The 17761-nt window shown below is 46.7% G+C and overlaps 1 protein-coding gene across 9 annotated transcripts in view; it reads right to left on the bottom strand.

The window, feature by feature from the left end:
• The window catches only part of FGFR2 (fibroblast growth factor receptor 2), a 105353-nt gene that overhangs the window by 66671 nt on the left and 20921 nt on the right, over window positions 1-17761 (bottom strand). For 5 of the 9 annotated variants that reach the window (XM_081228251.1, XM_081228252.1, XM_081228253.1 and 2 more), the window contains 2 exons: window positions 11683-11949; window positions 10721-10798 (listed from right to left, as the gene is read on the bottom strand). The exons of 2 other annotated variants lie outside the window; for them this stretch is intronic. In XM_081228251.1, the coding sequence (XP_081084377.1) occupies window positions 10721-10798; window positions 11683-11949 (345 nt within the window). The remainder of the gene's footprint in view (window positions 1-10720; window positions 10799-11682; window positions 11950-17761) is intronic. 2 more of the 9 variants (XM_081228255.1, XM_081228256.1) reach the window with 1 other exon arrangement.

The following is a 17761-nucleotide window of genomic DNA, read 5'->3' as shown; positions in this document are numbered from 1 at the left end:
TTTCAATTACCACAGGAAGGACATTTTTTCTAAATTAAAGTCACAGCATCTATCGGGAATTCTGCCATAAATTCTTCAAGCCTGCTAATAATGGCTCATGACCACTATTGACTGGGTGCTTCTTATTTGCAGACAAAGCCCCAGAAGCTCTCACGTGTTTACTGTATTAATCCTGACACAGTTAAATTATAATCCCTGTTTAGGGATGGGGAAACTGAGTCACGGAGAAGTAATCTGCCCACAGCCACAAAACCAGGAAGAAGTGCAACCAGGATGTGAGCCGAGGCAGTTTGATTTCAGGGCCCACTGTTTGTCTCCCCTACCTACTCTCCAAAGCATTGGAATCCATACCTTTAACCTCTCTGAATGTGCAGGACTGGCGTCCAGGACAGACAGCCTCAGCTGAAGGCACTGCCTCCGTTATTACTGCCCAGGATTTCCAATGAAATCTTATACAGCAATTTAACTTTTCACATGCGTGATTCTGTCTTAGCAAACAGGTAACCAAAATCCCTGTATCCCCCCCCCCACCAAAGCATCCATCAGCAGGGCCTTTAACATCCTAGAACATTCTAGAACACTAAAACTCTTGAAGACTGATCCATAAGTGCTTATTTCTAACAAGGGTTAGACTGAGCAACAGCACACACCCTCCACAAACCAGAAGCAAAAATGGGCGCAGGAAGGGGCTTTGTCTGCGATGCAGATTTAGAAGTCTCCTCCTCTGTTCTGTGGATGACACAGCTTGTTCCTGGCAAGGTAACAATGCCCTTCACTCAACAGCCAGGCTGTCACGGTGGAATCAGAAAGTGGAAAAACTGCATCCAAAACACCTACCCTTCTCTGACTCACCCTTGCTCTTAAAACCTGCTATAAAGGGTGAAACAGGGATTTCTTAACAGGGACATGCTGTATCTTCTTTATCCTTCTGCTTATCTAAGTGTCAAGGTGGTGGGGTATAGGTGGTATCGACATGACGCCAAGGCAGAGCAAAGTGAGGCAAAACTTGTCAGTCATGTGCACCAGAGAGAGAAAGGCCAGTGGGAGGGCGGGAGGGGAGCCGGGGGAGAAAATAGAGCTTCCCTTCTTTCTCTGAATCCAGTTGCGTCTGTAATGAGTAGGCAACTTGGTAGCCACTTGACTTGGGGTGTCAAATGCCCATAATCACACCTATTCTTTTGAGGGTTCCCCAGGGAGTACTCGATTCCTATTTATCATAAGTCTCCCACGGCCTGGCATATACAGAAACAATTTCAATCATCTTTCATTTTAAAAGCTTCTACTTAGAAAATTCCATCCACAGCCACTAAAAAAGAAAGCATTGAGAGCACAAAATAAATAATGAGCTTTGTCGCTACACAAAGACTTTTACAAATCTGACCTAAATGAAAAGCATACCTCATGCTGTCAGGTGTCTGCATTCATGTTATCTGTTTAAGTAAACACAATAGCCTATTCATACGAATTAGCTAAATATTAATGTAGTAGCTCTTTCAGATACCATCAATTACAGCTGCCCTGATCCTGTGGAATGTCTTTTCATTTTTATATAAAAAGAAATCAACAGACATGTGCTTATGTACCAATAGGCATGATTTCCATGTTCCCTATGTTGAAAAGCAGGACTCAGCTTTAGCAACTAGGAACGCTGCGCTGCTCCTCCCTCACTGGGCTAAGCTGCTGGTGAGCCTGCAACCCACATGGGGAACCCCAGGCCACACGGGCTTGTACGGTCTTGGCCTGTGGCAATAGCACACTGGCAACCAGCACCTTTTTCTTGGAGCCTGAGGAATTATTTAAGGACAAGGGTGAAAGAATTTTGTTGGAATTTCTGGCAGGTAGCCACTTCCCTGGGGTGAAATTTCAATCATCAAAACTGCACCTATAGGGCCTCCCTGGTGGCGCAGTGGTTGAGAGTCCGCCTGCCGATGCAGGGGACACAGGTTCGTGCCCCGGTCCGGGAAGATCCCACATGCCGCGGAGCGGCTGGGCCCGTGAGCCATGGCCGCTGAGCCTGCGTGTCCGGAGCCTGTGCTCCGCAATGGGAGAGGCCACAACAGTGAGAGGCCCGCGTACCACAAAAAAACAAAAAAAAAACTGCACCCATAAAATCTGCTTGTGCAAAACAGACACACAGCCATGCTCCTCATCTAAAGTCTATGGGCTAATTCAAAAAGAGTCACATACCACAATGTTCACTGCAGCACTATTTACAATAGCCAGGACATGGAAGCAACCTAAGTGTCCATCGACAGATGAATGGATAAAGAAGATGTGGTACATATATGTATAATGGAATATTACTCAGCCATGAAAAGAAATGAAATTGAGTTATCTGTAGTCAGGTGGATGGACCTAGAGTCTGTCATACAGAGCGAAGTAAGTCAGAAAGAGAAAAACAAATACCGTATGCCAACACATATATACGGAATCTAAAAAAAAAAAAAGGTTCTGATGAACCTAGGAGCAGGACAGGAATAAAGACACAGACGTAGAGAATGGATTTGAGGACACAATGAAGGGGGAAGGTTAGGGTGGGATGAAGTGAGAGAGTAACATTGACATATATACACTACCAAATGTGAAACAGATAGCTAGTGGGAAGCAGCTGCATCGCACGGGGAGATCAGCTCAGTGGTTTGTGACCACCTAGAGGGGTGGGATAGGGAGGGTGGGAGGGAGACGCAGGAGGGAGGGGATATGGGGATATATGTATACGTATAGCTGATTCACTTTGTCATACAGCAGAAACTAACACAACATTGTAAAGCAATTATACTCCAATAAAGATGTTAAAAAAAAAGAGAAAGAAACCAGAAAAAAAATTTTTTAAAATAAAGTCTGTGGGCACCATGTGTCTCATCTAAAGGCTCAGAGATCACAGGTGGGTGAGGCGCCATGAAATCTAATCAACAAAGTAGAAGCCAATCACCTACATGACTGTCACTGGAAACCTGAATTCACAACATTCGCCTTCTCTGAATAACGGTAAAGCTTGACTCAACAAAAAGGGCCGTCAGGCCAAGTTTTCGAGGTTCCCTGAGTGGCAGTGATGGATCACCACCAACTCCATGTCCAACACCACTCTGGGTGCTAACATCACACAGGCACAATGTGCTTTCATGATGAGGCCTTCCTTTAAGAAGTCGAGCTCACGAATTTTTTTAAGAACATGATGCTGGAGGGGAGGAGTTATTTTATTATTTTACAAGGGCTCTTTCTGAAATAAACTAGTTTTATGGAAAACCTGAAGAATCTGGAAGGTCCAGAAAAATAATGACACTGTAGGAACAGCCCTGCTGTGTTTCCATCATCAATGGCCTATGTCCTCTGCAAACTCTTCCTGGCTTCAATATTTCCTGCTATGTTTGCAGTCTGGACACATGGAAATGCCAGGGTCCCCACCTCAAGAACTACAATGCAGCTGGAGAGAAACAGGGACCAGGCTCCTAAGAAGCTCCTCTACCTAATGAGGCCTCTCTATCCCAAGGCTGTGAACAGCATTAACAATTTTCATTTGGAGGAGGAACTCACTTAACAAATTAATGATCAAAAGCAGAGAAGACTACCTAGCACACAGCAGATACTCAATACGGATGGCCAAGGCCACATCATGTTGCTTGAAAGAGGTGTACGGCATCCACTTTGTACACCTTCCCTGACATAATCTTAGGGATATATTTAATAGAGATGGAATTGTGGTATAAACCCCTGATGGCATAAAACAAGAATTATACTTAAATCAGGAGGAAATAAGTTGACCTAGATGATAGGTATGGCCCCTTCTGCTCTGACACTCTCAAATCTTCTGCTGTAGTATGTAGCAAAAGAAGGACATTCTCTTAGTCATTAAATACTAATAACGAGCAAGTTAAGGGAACAGTAAGACCTAGCCAAAATAAATAAATACATAAATACAAGCCCACCATCAAGGTTTAGCGTATTGACTCATTATCATTTTCTACACCGAAACAGATACTGTATATTAGTAATAATACCAAGTAAGTAGAATTTTAATTTAATACAACAGAAGTCTCTTAACTTGTGGCTGGTTAAGCAGATTTATAACCCCACAGAAACTTCCCTCAACGTTCCCTCAACACAGCCTTTCTTAAACCCCCTTCAACCCACAATAAAGACTCATCATTCCTTCTCTGGTCCACCATCTTCTTGGTTATTTATGTCTGTTTCCATATCCAGGGTGTTTCTAGACTGAAATATATTCCTCTCGATGTCTGCTGACCAGTAAGGGTAGATCACCTGGAGTGTACAGCTTGAACCATCTTCAGACTATGAAGCAGGCACTCAAGTGTTTATTGAACAGATGGATGGATGGATGGATGGACAGACCAGACAGACAACTGTTAAAAGCCTGAGCTATAAAATGAGGGAGCTGAACTGAATGTGCTGATAAGGCCCCTCCCCGTTCTAACATTCTTTCCAGGTATCTATCTATATTCTACACAGATATTGATTCTGTCAACGAATGATAGGATCAGAGGATTTATTTTGACCCTGCAACCTAAACCTAAGGAGAAAACATGGGCTGCTGAGCCAGCTCCCAAGAAAACTCTTACGTATCCCCACCCTGACATCTAAGGTTTATGGTCTTCTCTCTCTCTCTCTCTCTCTCTCTCTCTCTCTCTCTCTCTCTCTCTCTCTCTAACCAAATAGAGAGAATACAGCCTGGTGGTTTAAAGGAAAAACATGGGCTCAAATTACCACTGTACCAAAAGGGACCTCAGTGACCATCTGGCCCAACGGCTGGTGTGATCAATGTCATCCAGAAAGGTTAAGTGATTTGATCAAGGTCACGTGGCCAGAGGCTGGGCTGAGGCTAGACCCAAGTCTCCAGCTCCCTGAGCAGTGCTCTTTCAACCACTCCATGCTGCCCTTTGAACTCTCCCATGGTAATTAAGTCAAAAGTTCAAGATTTATGTGAGCTGTGGCCGCTGATGACTGCCAACTGTATTTTTATTGATGTAAAAAAACAAAAAACAAAAAAAACCCAGCCTGTTTCAGCTCTTAGATTAAGTCTCACAAACTCTCTAAAGCCTCACTAAGGCCTCTGTCTTAAGTCTATAATTAGTGCCTTTAAAAATATCACTAGGGCCTCCCTGGTGGCGCAGTGGTTGAGAGTCCGCCTGCCGATGCAGGGGATACGGGTTCGTGCCCCGGTCTGGGAGGATCCCATATGCCGCGGAGCGGCTGGGCCCGTGAGCCATGGCCTCTGGGCCTGCGCGTCCGGAGCCTGTGCTCCGCAACGGGAGAGGCCACAACAGTGAGAGGCCCGCATACCGCAAAAAGAAAAAAAAAAAAAAAAAAAAAAAAAAAAAATCACTAATCAGGACATTTCAATGCTTTGACCCCTGATGAGGGAAGGAGGCACGTCTCTGAGAGCTCTACCCATCTTTGCAGTAGACTGCAGTTCATCTGTCTTCAGTTTTGCACAGAGAAAGAGAAAACAATTCTAACAAAATATGGAGATGTCAGTGAAGGTGTGACTGTGGGGCTCAGGGGGGCTTTATTTGAGAAATCTCATTAAAACAACAGCTTGCTGACCAACAAGGCATTCAATAAGAAATACATTAAAGCAGACCAGGCAAGGGACCCACATGTGAAACGCCTAAGTCCACTGGGAGACCAAGTGGCTTGCGGGGAGTTTCCAGGCTCTGCCTTCAAAAGAGAACCCACTAGTGGCCGGTGATGCTGCTGGACCAGAGGGGAGGCCGAGAAAGAAAAGACACTCAGTCTGGCCGAATGGATGGAACATCATCACTGGCCTTTGTGATAAAACACCCAAACCAACTTGTAACGAGGTTTTCACTGCAAAGGTGTTTCAAACACTTTAGGCAGCTGGTACATTTTCTAAAAATTTGTTTTCTTCAGTTCCTGGAAACTTCAACACAACTAAGAAACCAGCATTTACCAACTTAGGTATGATCTCTTCCAAGGAAAATCCCAATTAGAGCCAAGGAGACGGCGAACTGTTACTATCAGCAGGTCTCTCAATGAAAGTTTAGAATCTCAGGCCAAGAACCTTCATTTTCCCCAGTTGCTTACAAAAAAAAAAAAAAAAAAAAAAAAATTGCCTTTCTCCTTAATACGGAGGATGGGCAGCTGCAGGTCTGAACGAAAATAAAGCCAAAATAGAAAATTACCTTCTCTCTCCTCATTCAGTAGAAAGAACCACTGCACCTGATACGTCTTACTATCAATTCCTCTAGTTAAGCAGCCAACCTGCACCTTCTGTCACTCGTGCCTTTCCCAAGAAGTCAGGCTCAAGTTCTCCAGAGACAGTAATCACTTAAACACAAGCCAGAGGTGATAAAAAGCACCTCGAAAACAACGGACAGACATGTCTATTTATTTGCTGCCAGATAACTTATCCATTAAGATACCTAGTACCTAGGGAAGGCAAGGACTAGTTAAGTTAGGCTTTTTTAAGCTAAAGCACAAAGCTTGAACCTTTTCAAAATCCTCAACCTGGATGCATTTCAAAAATTAGCATTTGACATCACAACTTTCTGTCCGGAGAAAGTCTCTTTCACCAAAGGGCATATGTAGCAGCATTATTTCCTGGCAGCCAGGCTTGTAGTGACATCACAAGATTCTTCCACTCAGGGAAACGTCTAGCACTGGTCAAGGGTGAGGTCATCAGCTAGTCAGCTGCTAAAATATGACCGGAGAATACCCTTCACATCTGTGATGGAAGAACCTGACTTAAAGGGGAGGAGGAGTCAGATCAATCAAATCAGCCCACTGCAGGGATTTTCAAAGCACGTGCAGCAGGCTGTGAATAGATGCTATATTTTAAAAAGGGTCTTACGGGCAATAAGTTTGGAAAACCCTGGGAAAGGACAAAAAGAAACAGATGTCTTACTACAGAACTTCTCAGAGCTGGTAACAGGCTGATAGACACTGTAAGTCTTCAAGAAAAGTCACAGTATGAGGTATTTTCCAAATTCGTTTCAAAACACAACTCATTTTTGGCAGAGAATTATGCTGAACTAGGGTTCCAAGGGATACTCTTTGAGAAACACCAGCTGATTCTCTTAATGTACAAACCAAACCTGAACGCTGCTCTGTTTTTAATGGGATCCGTAAAAGATATACGTGAGGACGGTAGTTCCACAAAATATTCATTCAACATCCAGGCTAGTCCTTGCCCTCCAGAAGCAACCTACCAGAAAAGGCAGGTCTGAGATACTACGTGATACTACACGTGATACAATGTACACTACCTGTGATACACGGTATCACAGAACCCGTGAACAACAGTCAAAGCCACTCAATCGCCCAATGTAAACAAGGAAATCCTGTACAGAGGAGCCCACTTTTGAGCTGGGTCTCGCAGGATGAGGTAAGTGTTCAGATCAACCTGAACATTGCAGTACATTCCTATAAAAATCAAACCGGACCTGGAGGTTAATGGATACCAGTTTCACGGCCAAAAATGCAACAATCCTGCCTTAATTTTTGACTGTTCTTTTTGCCATTATATTTGACTACCACACTTTTTGTACTCTGTACAGAATCTAAGAAGAACTCTACCAGGCAGATTAACTTGGCTTAACTTGAGAGTTAACTGACAAAATTAGATAAACAAGAATACCAGCAATGAGAGTAACCTACAATCTATTTTTGGAGTCACTTGATGGAGAAGTAACATAGACCAATCCTAAAAGAGAAAAACCCTTCTCAGAGAAGCTCAGAAATATCACTGTCAGCACAGGGCTACGGGGAGCATCGTTTGTTAACTTCACTGAAGGGGAACTTTCAAAACACACCCCAGTGGCATCTCCAGGCAATCAGAAGGCACCGAAGGAATCAATTTGGACACATGAGTGGTTTCCAGGTGGCTGAAAATGCAAAGAATTCAGTGCTTCTACAATTTTCCCTATTAATCAGGTCAGGCATTTGACACTCGAGGTGGCAAAAAATTGTCTTAATGGCAACATCCCCTTCCCCGCCTTGCCAATTACCCTGGCCATGGCATTCCTCTGTCCACGCAGGCCACAGCTGCTTAATCTCAGCCGCCCCAGGCTGCACCTGTGAATCAGACCGGCCTAATCACACTAACAGATGGCAGAGGCCAAGCAGCCAGCTAAGAACTGCTATCACTTTAAATCGCATCTAATGTTTCACAGGCACCAAACAGAGGCAATTCCCGACAGCAGTATCTGCCCGGTACAGCTAACACCAGCCCTTAATCACCACAGAGCACCCACTTCGGGGCAGAGCTGGTGTCATTCGAGAGCTAATTACAAAGAACCCTGGGCGCAAGGTGAAGGCACGGCCATCCACCCAACGTGGGCTGGCGTTCTTTAAATGCAACACGCTACTACCTGGCCCTAGCTGGGCACTGAGCATCAGGACTAGTACTCAGGATGAAAAGAGAGTCATCAGAGAGAGATTCAGTTCATTCAGCCTACCCTGCTGTTACATTTTCTAACTTCCTGCATATTCCGGGTAACACGCTATTAGGCGGGGGACTGAGCAACACGGTTCCCAGGCATGCCGACAGAACCGCGCTGAATCTGGTGCCCCAGTCAACAGCAATGGCTCCCGCACACGGGTACCACTTTAGAGCCGTAAACAACTGTGCGAGCATCCTCCCTTCAGCCCCATCATCACCCTGAGTATTGGCAGAAGGGCGCTGTGACTAGACATGCGACAGGCCTCTGACTGAACTGCAGCTCTGCTTTGGGCTCACTGAACCACAAATTCCCAATGAAAAAAACAACTCCTCTCTCCACCTTATCTGGTGGTTGGGGGCACTGACTGAACCCGCAGCCAGCCCAGAGTCGGCCCAGAGCAGACCCTTTTCATCACTGTCAGGGTCACTGCCTCTCCTGCCAGAGCCAAAGAACTAATAAGAAGTGAGTGGCATGTTGTTAACGTACCAGTGTTTTATTACTAAATCGCAATGATAATAACCACCTCATTAGAAGGTTGGTACTAATCACAGCCGAAGACACTTTCACTCACCTTATTACCCACTGTTTTACCAACAAGATCTCTAACAATAAACTCCTTCTGGAAGCAGACCTGCATGTGTGAATCCCTAAGCCAGTGGTTCTTACGCTTACTGTGCATGAGAATCACTCCCGACGTTTCTAATTCGGTGGGTCTGGGGTGGGCCCTGAGAATTTTCATTCCTAGTAAGTTCTTAAGTGACGCTGATGCTAGTGGTCCAGGCCGCAAGCTTTCTCTTGCCAAAGAGTGAAAACTATACAAGCCAAAATACCTCCCTTTTTGCCTAAGCTGCTAGGAGGCTCAAGAGACAAATCCAGGGCTTCCCTGGTGGCGCAGTGGTTGGGAGTCCGCCTGCCGATGCAGGGGACACGGGTTCGTGCCCCGGTCCGGGAGGATCCCACATGCCGCAGAGCGGCTGGGCCCGTGAGCCATGGCCGCGGGGCCTGCGCGTCCGGAGCCTGTGCTCCGCAGCGGGAGAGGCCACAACAGTGAGAGGCCCGCGTATCGCAAAAAAAAAAAAACGAAGAGACAAATCCAGTTCCCCACTTAAGCAAAACATGATCCCAGGTGCCGGACAACATGGATTTTTCTCTTCTTCCTTGAAAAAGCCCTGGGTCTATTTTAATAACGAATGATCTTATTATTTAGGCCTTCTTTAAAGTTATTAAAGTAATATCCTTTTGAGAAAACGTAGACTATAACATCTAAGCAAAGAATGCCACTGACCAATGCAAAATCACTTTGGAAATATTCCAACCATGTTATTGGAAAATACAACTTGCTATATTTGATCTTCTTTATTGAATAAACACTCACAAGTATTTTTCTGAGCAATGTACAAACATGGACTCACTAATCATCATAACCCCAAAAGATACTGTGATTATTCCCATTTTACAGATAAAGAAACTGAGGCACAAAAGTTAAATTACTTGCCCAAGGTTACCCAACTCAGCAGTGGTGGAACAGCATTTGAACCGAGGCTGCCCAGCTCTGAGAGGCCACATTCTCACTCACCATGTAAAGGCCTCCTAGTGTCAGTTACGGCAGCGCTTTAACTGCCTTTAAATACGCAAACAGAATTTGTTGCCCCCCTTTTCTACCTGCAACATAAGACACACTTCCCTTATTTCTGCTCAGCAAGCAATAGTGTTTCACAAGGCCATGGTTTCTCAACCTTGGCACTATCGACATTTTGGACCAGATAATTCTTGTTATGGGGCTGCCCTGTACATTGTAAAGATGTTTATTAGCAGCATCTCTGGGCTCTTCAAAGCCACTAGCATCCCCCCACTTCCTGTGCTGAGACAACCAAACATTGCCCAGTGTCCCCCTGGGGAGGCGGAAGGAGGAGAATCACGCCCCCATGGAGAACCACTGGGACAAGCCAAGCACCGTCGACGGTTGTGAAGAAGACCGGGATGTTCCATGGCTCTACTGGCTTTACATCTCCAAATAGTGAGAAGCCAGAGGAAAAAGGAAAATCAAGGAAAGAAAAGTCATAACTGCTTTCAAAAGAAAAGTGGCTACTGACACAATAAGAAAGAACCAACAGTAGAGAAGGGTGTACAGTAACACTGGTTTATTCTCAGATTTGAAAGTCAACAGAGTAGACACAGCGGAGAGAGGTGGGGACCGCAGGCAACAGCATCCCGAAGAGTCGACAGGGAGACGGCTTAGAGTAAGGACTTCCCACTGAGCTCTCCCCTCTCGGGGACCTTCGGAGACAGCAATTACTTACTCTTGCTGTTACTGTTCTCACTGACAAAATCCTCCGAGCCATCTGTGTCGTCCTCATCATCCCCGGATGAGATGGCATCTGTATTCAAAAGAACATAGCCATGGTTGTGTTTTTGCAAAGCCAAAGGTTGCAATCATCTACAACTTAGTCTTTCTGGAAAGGGGATTCAACAACCCAGGAGCCCAGGCAAGAAGTCTGAGACCATGTTTAGTTAAGATGGTTTTAATGGCTTAAATTTTCACTCCATGATGATAGTTTGTCTATATTATAATTCTCAATGTTTTTGCGTTCACATTATTTAAACATGCTATAAAATTGGATATACTGAAACTGGATTTTAAGCTTCAAATGGTACTCGAGTCCCCAACGAACTTACTGACTGTGTAATATCCAAAGATTCTTTCCAACACAACCTTTCAGCACTCGGGGTCTACTTCAAGAAAGGAATTAGTCGCTAAAAAAACTTAGCCCCCGTGTGGCCTTCTAACCGTTTACTAATATTCTGAAAGCGGAACTTTAAACTTGGCTGCAAAAGGGGTCCTGTGCAGTCCCTCCTCACCACATGGAAGAAAAGTCAAGGAGAGAAACTCAAATTTTAACAAAAGGAAGCAGAAATCTTCAGCATCCAAATTTCAATTCTATGTTCTAAATGCCAAGGATGCCAGTGGTATGGGGGTAAAAAAAAAAAAAAAAAGATGTTTTTTTACTTATAGGAAAGTGTGCTGTCTTCAAAGAAAAATGTTACTGTGCACATGAGAATCCTATCATTTTTAATGACCAGCCTCTCTGATATACCAGGTCCCGTAGAAGAACTTCAAAAACAGATCAATCACAAACTGTGAAGTTCTGTGCCTGGCATCCAATTAGCAGATCCCACTATGATTTCACTTGTCCAATAACACTTTACCCAGAAAAATGGCTACAGAGAAGAGAGAGAGCAGACAGCTGGCAGGCCAACTCACCTGTGACATTGACCATGAAGTAGACAGTCTCACTGTCTACATTCCTAGCAGCAGTACAAGCATAGAGGCCGGAGTCTCTAGGCGTGGCACCTTTTATCTGCAAGTACTCCCCAATTAGCACTGTCCTATTGTTGGGCCCCAAGTGTACCCCATCCTTAGTCCAACTGATCATGGCGGCATCTCGCAACAGGCAGCGCAACTCTAGCGATTCCCGGGGCGCAGCCACGTAAACTTCTGGTTGGGAGATTTGGTATTTGGTTGATGGCTCTGCAGAAAGGTGGGAGAGAGAAGACGGAGACAGATGGGAAAGAGGGAAAGGAGAGAACGTCCAACAAAGGTCAGTGGAGGCCCCTTGACTCCCAGAAGAGGCAGTTCATGCTTTGCAAATGGCCCCAGGGGTGTCTGCTTCTCCTTGCACCCCCAGAAGCCGCCCTCACCAAGGAGAAAAGGAGCATCCAAAACCAACCAGAGGAAGCACCCGGCAAAAGCTGCCCCACTGAGTTTCCGCAAACTGTAGAGCGTTAAACACAAACCCCAAACCCAACTTGGAAAGACACTATACAAGAAAACTCTGAAGTCGATTATCAATCCAAAGCCTGCTTACACTGTAACCCCCGGGAAAGTCTATCACTGTGGCGTTTTTAATCTGCGAGAACGTGTGTTTTACAAATGGTTTCATTCCACATGGCTGCATGGCTGTGTACACGCACGCACGCACGCACGCACACACACACACCCCCCTATTTGTTTGTGCTGACTCTGCCTGTTGTCATAAATCTGAGCTTCTTAAAAAGAAATGCCTCAAACTCTCAGGCTCAGATCAGAACATTTCTGGTCTGGAGATTTAATTCTGTGCTGGGTGAGCTGGGATACACTGCTTTCTCTTACAATGATAATAGCCTGGAGGCGTTAACGTCAAAACAGAAAAGAGAAAAATGCCCCCAGTGGGCCAAGAGGCGGTCCCCATTACACTTAAATGGATCCTGAAATGAAGCTGCTGAAGGCTGCAGGCCTGTTGCTCCATTCGGAAAGCTGGACCGCTCCCTGCCCACAAGCCCCCGCCATACACCCTGGGTTTCAGCCTCCTCAGGCCTCGGCCTTTGTCTCCTTTAGGGCTGTTCCTTCCTCCCTTGCTTCCACACTAACACCAACCTGTCCTTCAAGGCCCAAATCACTCGTGCCCTCCTGGATGAGGGTGTGCCACCAGCCACCCTGACCCAGAGTGCAGCGGGTCTCCCCTCGGAGATGCCAAGATCCTGAAGCCAGGGCTGAGGTCTTGTGGCTCTCTGTGAGCGCCACCCCCCCGCCCCAGGCAGACACATGGAAGGTGATCATTTCGGACAGGATCACAGTCCCCAAACCTGCAGGGCAAGATGGGACCTGGCAGGATCCAGCCTCCGCGAAAGGAGTGACAAGGAGCCATGCGTCTTTAAGAACAGCCGGAGCTGCCAGCCGGGACCCACGAGGGTCTATGAATCGGCTTTCATCCTTCACAGTGAGAACTATGAATGGTACCCAGAGTCCCAGGCCCAGCAAAACACAAAGCTTCCCAGCTCTGGGACGGTTCCAAAGCTGGGCAGCATCACAAGGCAATTGTTTTGTCCTTTTGAATGTGGTCTGAACCAATCTCCCACATAAGATTGAAAGAAAGTTACTTCAGGTTTCAGTCCCTGTATCCAAGGGCCAGCAAGAGCCGCACGCATCTGGTTCTAGAAAAATCCTTCTCCCCACCACCACTGTCAGCCAACATGGAGGGCCAGGGCCCCCCAAAGGGGCACCCCTAGCCTCACCGAGGCATCCACACCAAGAAGGGCCCAGACGTTGAACAGGATGGGAACATAAAGAAGTAACCACACCAAGAGAAGAAAATACAAGTCATATTTAATATGGAAAAACACACCACCCCAAAACAAGGGCAGAGAGCCCCAACTGACAAGCAGGTTACATTTCAAAAGTCTGTTTTTCTCATTCAACAATTATTTATTGAACACCTACTACGGGCCATGCTGCTTTTTATTCTGGATGCTCAAGAAGCAACAGGAAACAACAACAGTCCTTGCACTTATGGGATATTAATTACAGTGGGGTGACAGACAATAAATACAACATCTACAAAATTATAAAGTATGTAGGGTGGTCCTAAGTGTCAGGGAGAAGAATTCAGCAGGTTAGTGGCACACCCAGAGATGGAGGCTCTGGGCTCCAAAGCAGGAGCTGGCAAACCACAGCTCCCGGGCCAAACCCAGCCATCGTCTGTTTCTGTAAACAAAGTTTTACAGGCGCACCGCCATGCTTACATATTGTCTGGGGCTGCTGTGATATAACAGTGGCAGAGCTGAGTAGTTGAAACAGAGACCTGATGGGCTGCAGAACCTAAGATATCTACAGTCTCGCCCTGTAGAGCAAGTTTCACCAACTCCTGTTGTATAGGACGGTCAGAGACGTCTTCTCTAGAGAGAAGTGAAGGGCAAAGCAATGCTGAAAAGATGTTGCTGGGAACTTAGTTGGAAGGTCCTCAGATGAGGCCTCCCAAGGCTAAGTCATAATGCTGCTGAATTCAGGGACTAATAAAAATGTTTTGAACTCTGGATCCTGAGCAGAAATGCGGGTAAGAGGGGAAATGGAGAAGAACAAAGAAATCAGTTTGGCCCGTAATCTCAGAGCATCTCCCACTTCCCACCTCCTAGAGTCAGAGCCAGTCAATATCCGAAATGACAGGCCCCCAAAGGCCACCTGGCCCACCCCTTTCACAGCTGGTCAAGGCCAGGATCGGAAGTCATTTGGGTCCTGGGTCTCCAACAACTGATTACAGGAACAGCACCCACCATGTCAAAATGAATTGCCAGTGGCTTAGCCTGGGTCATAAAACAATCGATATTTATTACAACCACACTGTATGATGAGCAAGTTACCAAGAATGTTGTGGAATTTGCTTTCCTCTGAACCAGAACTGGTCATCAAGAGATGACTGAGCAAGGAAGCAGCTGGTCAGAAGCAGCAACACTTTCCTCCCTTAAAGGAGAGCCCAGGACCCGCAGGGCCAACCTGCTCTGTCCTGGCCCTCGGATAAGGGGAAGCCATGTTCCTATTTCATGGAGGCATTGGAAAGCTCTAATACTGTTTGGTTTGGGTTTTGGTTTTTTTGTTTGTTTGGTTGGGTTTTTTTTTTTTTTTTTAAAAAAGCAAGACACTTGCAATTATGATGCAGAAAAATGTCTCTCCGGACCAAGGTGGAATTATGATTTCTCCATTTTTAAAGGAAAGCATTTTGACTGAGAAGCCTGTCCTTCATGTGAAATGGGTAAACCACAAAGTCTTGCTGAAACCAGGAGTATCTGAGATACTGGACCAACATCACCAAAAAGACACCACCACCTGCTGCTGTAGAAGGAGGTAACACGGGGCGGTAAGGACCACGTCCTGTTCAGGCTGGACACACAGGAGATGCTGGCTAAGTGCGTGCTGCCTGCCTGGGAAAAGGATGAAGCCCTGAGGTCCAAGCGCACTCTGCTCCTACCTAACCTCTCGGCCTCAGCTTCCTCATCTCCTGAGAAGCAAGAATGCCCCCCAAACAGGATATTATCTTGAGACTCCAACAAGCCATTCAATATGAACCTGATCTTGCAACTATACCTTGTTAAGCCCATGATGGTCACTATCTCCGTCGTTCTTCAAGGCTGAAGACACTACCACGATCTCGAGCACCACTCTTTTCGGAGGATCATCAGAGAGACTCCTGGATTTGTATCGCCATGGATACAGAATGATGCTACTAATGATGGGCTCCCAGGTCAAACGGACTAGTAAGGTGACTTGAGATACTAAGAGTGGTTCTAATTTCCAGGAAAACCAGGTCAAAACTGTCACCCAGGGCTTCCCTGGTGGCGCAGTGGTTGCGAGTCCACCTGCCAATGAAGGGAACGCGGGTTCGTGCCCCGGTCCGGGGGGATCCCACATGCCGCGGAACAGCTGGGCCCGTGAGCCATGGCCGCTGAGCCTGCACGTCCGGAGCCTGTGCTCCGCAACGGGAGAGGCCACAACAGTGAGAGGCCCGCGTACCGCAAAAAAAAAAAAAAAAAAACCTGTCACCCAGTTTTCCAATTAGGTGATAAGCTTCAAGGATAGTAAAATAATTCCCTAAAATATATCAATAAGATAACGATGTTCATTCATAACATTAAGCCATCCACCTTCAAGGTCTGAAACCAGTAACTACTACCGGCGGGAAATTCTGAAAGTGTGTGCTCCCCCCCCAGCTGATTATTTCACAACAGGCTCATCTGGGGGTCTGTGGCGGCTTTGGGGAACCCCAGCAGAACCCAGCAACACTTCTGAGTAATCTAGGACTTCAAGCGCAACTTAGGGAGGATGGGAGAGTGAACAGAAAGGGGGGGAAAGGCAGAAGAGGTTGGGGGTAAAAAGTCAAGGAAGACCAGGGGGGCACATGGTGGGGGTGAGGGGCAGGACGACACGCCCATCCCAGGCCACCCAGCAGCTCCGCGGCCCAGCTCGCAGGTTCCTGCATCAAAGACATCCCAGGACACGGACACTTAGCCCGAGACCCAAACCACCGGCTCAGAGGAGGCAGCTCTGTCCCGGCCCCTCCCATGCGGCCACTGGGGCTTGGTTTCTCTTCTGTGCCGCTATCCTCCAGGCGACTCCCTGCCACGTGCTCCCGAGTGCTCAGCGGACACCTGCACAGTGGTACCGACCTCACTTTGCTCCGTGGAGACAACGGGCCCGTTCCCTCTGACATCGGTGATGCTGCATCTGCGGTACCCTACCCACCCCTCTAACTGTGACGTGATCACCTCCCAGGGTCACAGGTCAGTGCCTCCCCTTGAGTCCACCAAGGTGCACGGCCGGCTCTATAAAATATGATGGTTGACATGGGGCAAAGTATTCCCTGAGAAATGTAAACAGTACCTTTTAGAGCAATATTAATATTTCCTGCATTTATTTTTTCTGGTACTGTAGCACCCTTTTTACTCTTTCTTACAGACAGGAGTGGAGAGATCCATGCAGAGCACACACACAGCCCAACGCTTCCCTCATCTGTTCTCACCAAAACACAATGAGGAGAAGACTCCAGAAGCCACCCTGCTCTACACCAACTGCTCTTCCAGAGGCTTCCACAGACAGAAGATGTTTCCTCATATCTTTCATAATATAAATTACAATCCACAAAGAAGCAAGAAGGCTGCAGCGCACACACCAGTGCTGGACATTCTTTGTCTCTGTACCTAAAAGCGTTAAACAAACAAGGCGCTGAGTTTACTTTCTGGGAGGACGAAAAGGCACGTGTTTCTACTTGCTGAGGCCACACGACTGGCGGGGGCAGCTCGGCTGTGCAGATCTTTGGTTGCATCAATCTGAACTTTCTCCCCACAAGTTTCAAACACTTGAGAAGCACCAGTGGCATCTTATCTCACAGCTGCTTTCCAATAAATGGACTAATCTGATATTAAAAAATGAGAGATGGGCATCTCTACAGCTCATCGAAAAGTGAATGGTGTGACTAACAGCCGCCACTGCATACGGTTGGTGTGTGATTCCTGTCCGGAGCTGCATCTCCTTCCCACCCCTAAGAAACCCTGAAGCCGGGATGCCTTGGGAGCTACTGGAATGTAGAACTGAGGGGCTTCCAACTGGGAAGAGAAGATTGAGGCGAGGGCTGCCTGACACCCCAAGTCCCGCAGTGGATCAGGGCAGAGGTGTGACATCACGCTGATGTCACCAGCTTTACTTCACAGGAAATCAACACAGGGAAGCCAATCCTTGCTGGGGGTGAGCAGAGCCCAGGGAGGGGGAAGTCTTGTAAAAGTCAGAAAAGGCTGTGGTTTCTGGGACTTCGCTGTACACGACCAGCTGGATTCTTCCCTGGTGTCATCGGGAGGCTGTCTTGAGACAACTGAAGCAGGAGAGAATCTGGAACAGGGAGCTATTTCAGGTAACACTTGATGCTGCCGTACCAGCCAGAGCAGCACTTCAGACTGTCACTTTTTATAATGTTTGCCTATAAACGTTTCCCGTGTGGTTTTTGAAATGGCGCCCAAACGCAAACAGAGAACAGATGGGA

This window comes from Mesoplodon bidens, assembly GCF_964165515.1.
Source record: "Mesoplodon bidens genome assembly, chromosome: 1".
NCBI classification, from domain to species: domain Eukaryota; kingdom Metazoa; phylum Chordata; class Mammalia; order Artiodactyla; family Ziphiidae; genus Mesoplodon; species Mesoplodon bidens.
The sequence above is the reverse complement of the archived record's forward strand: the minus strand, read 5'-3'. Positions and strand labels throughout refer to the sequence as shown.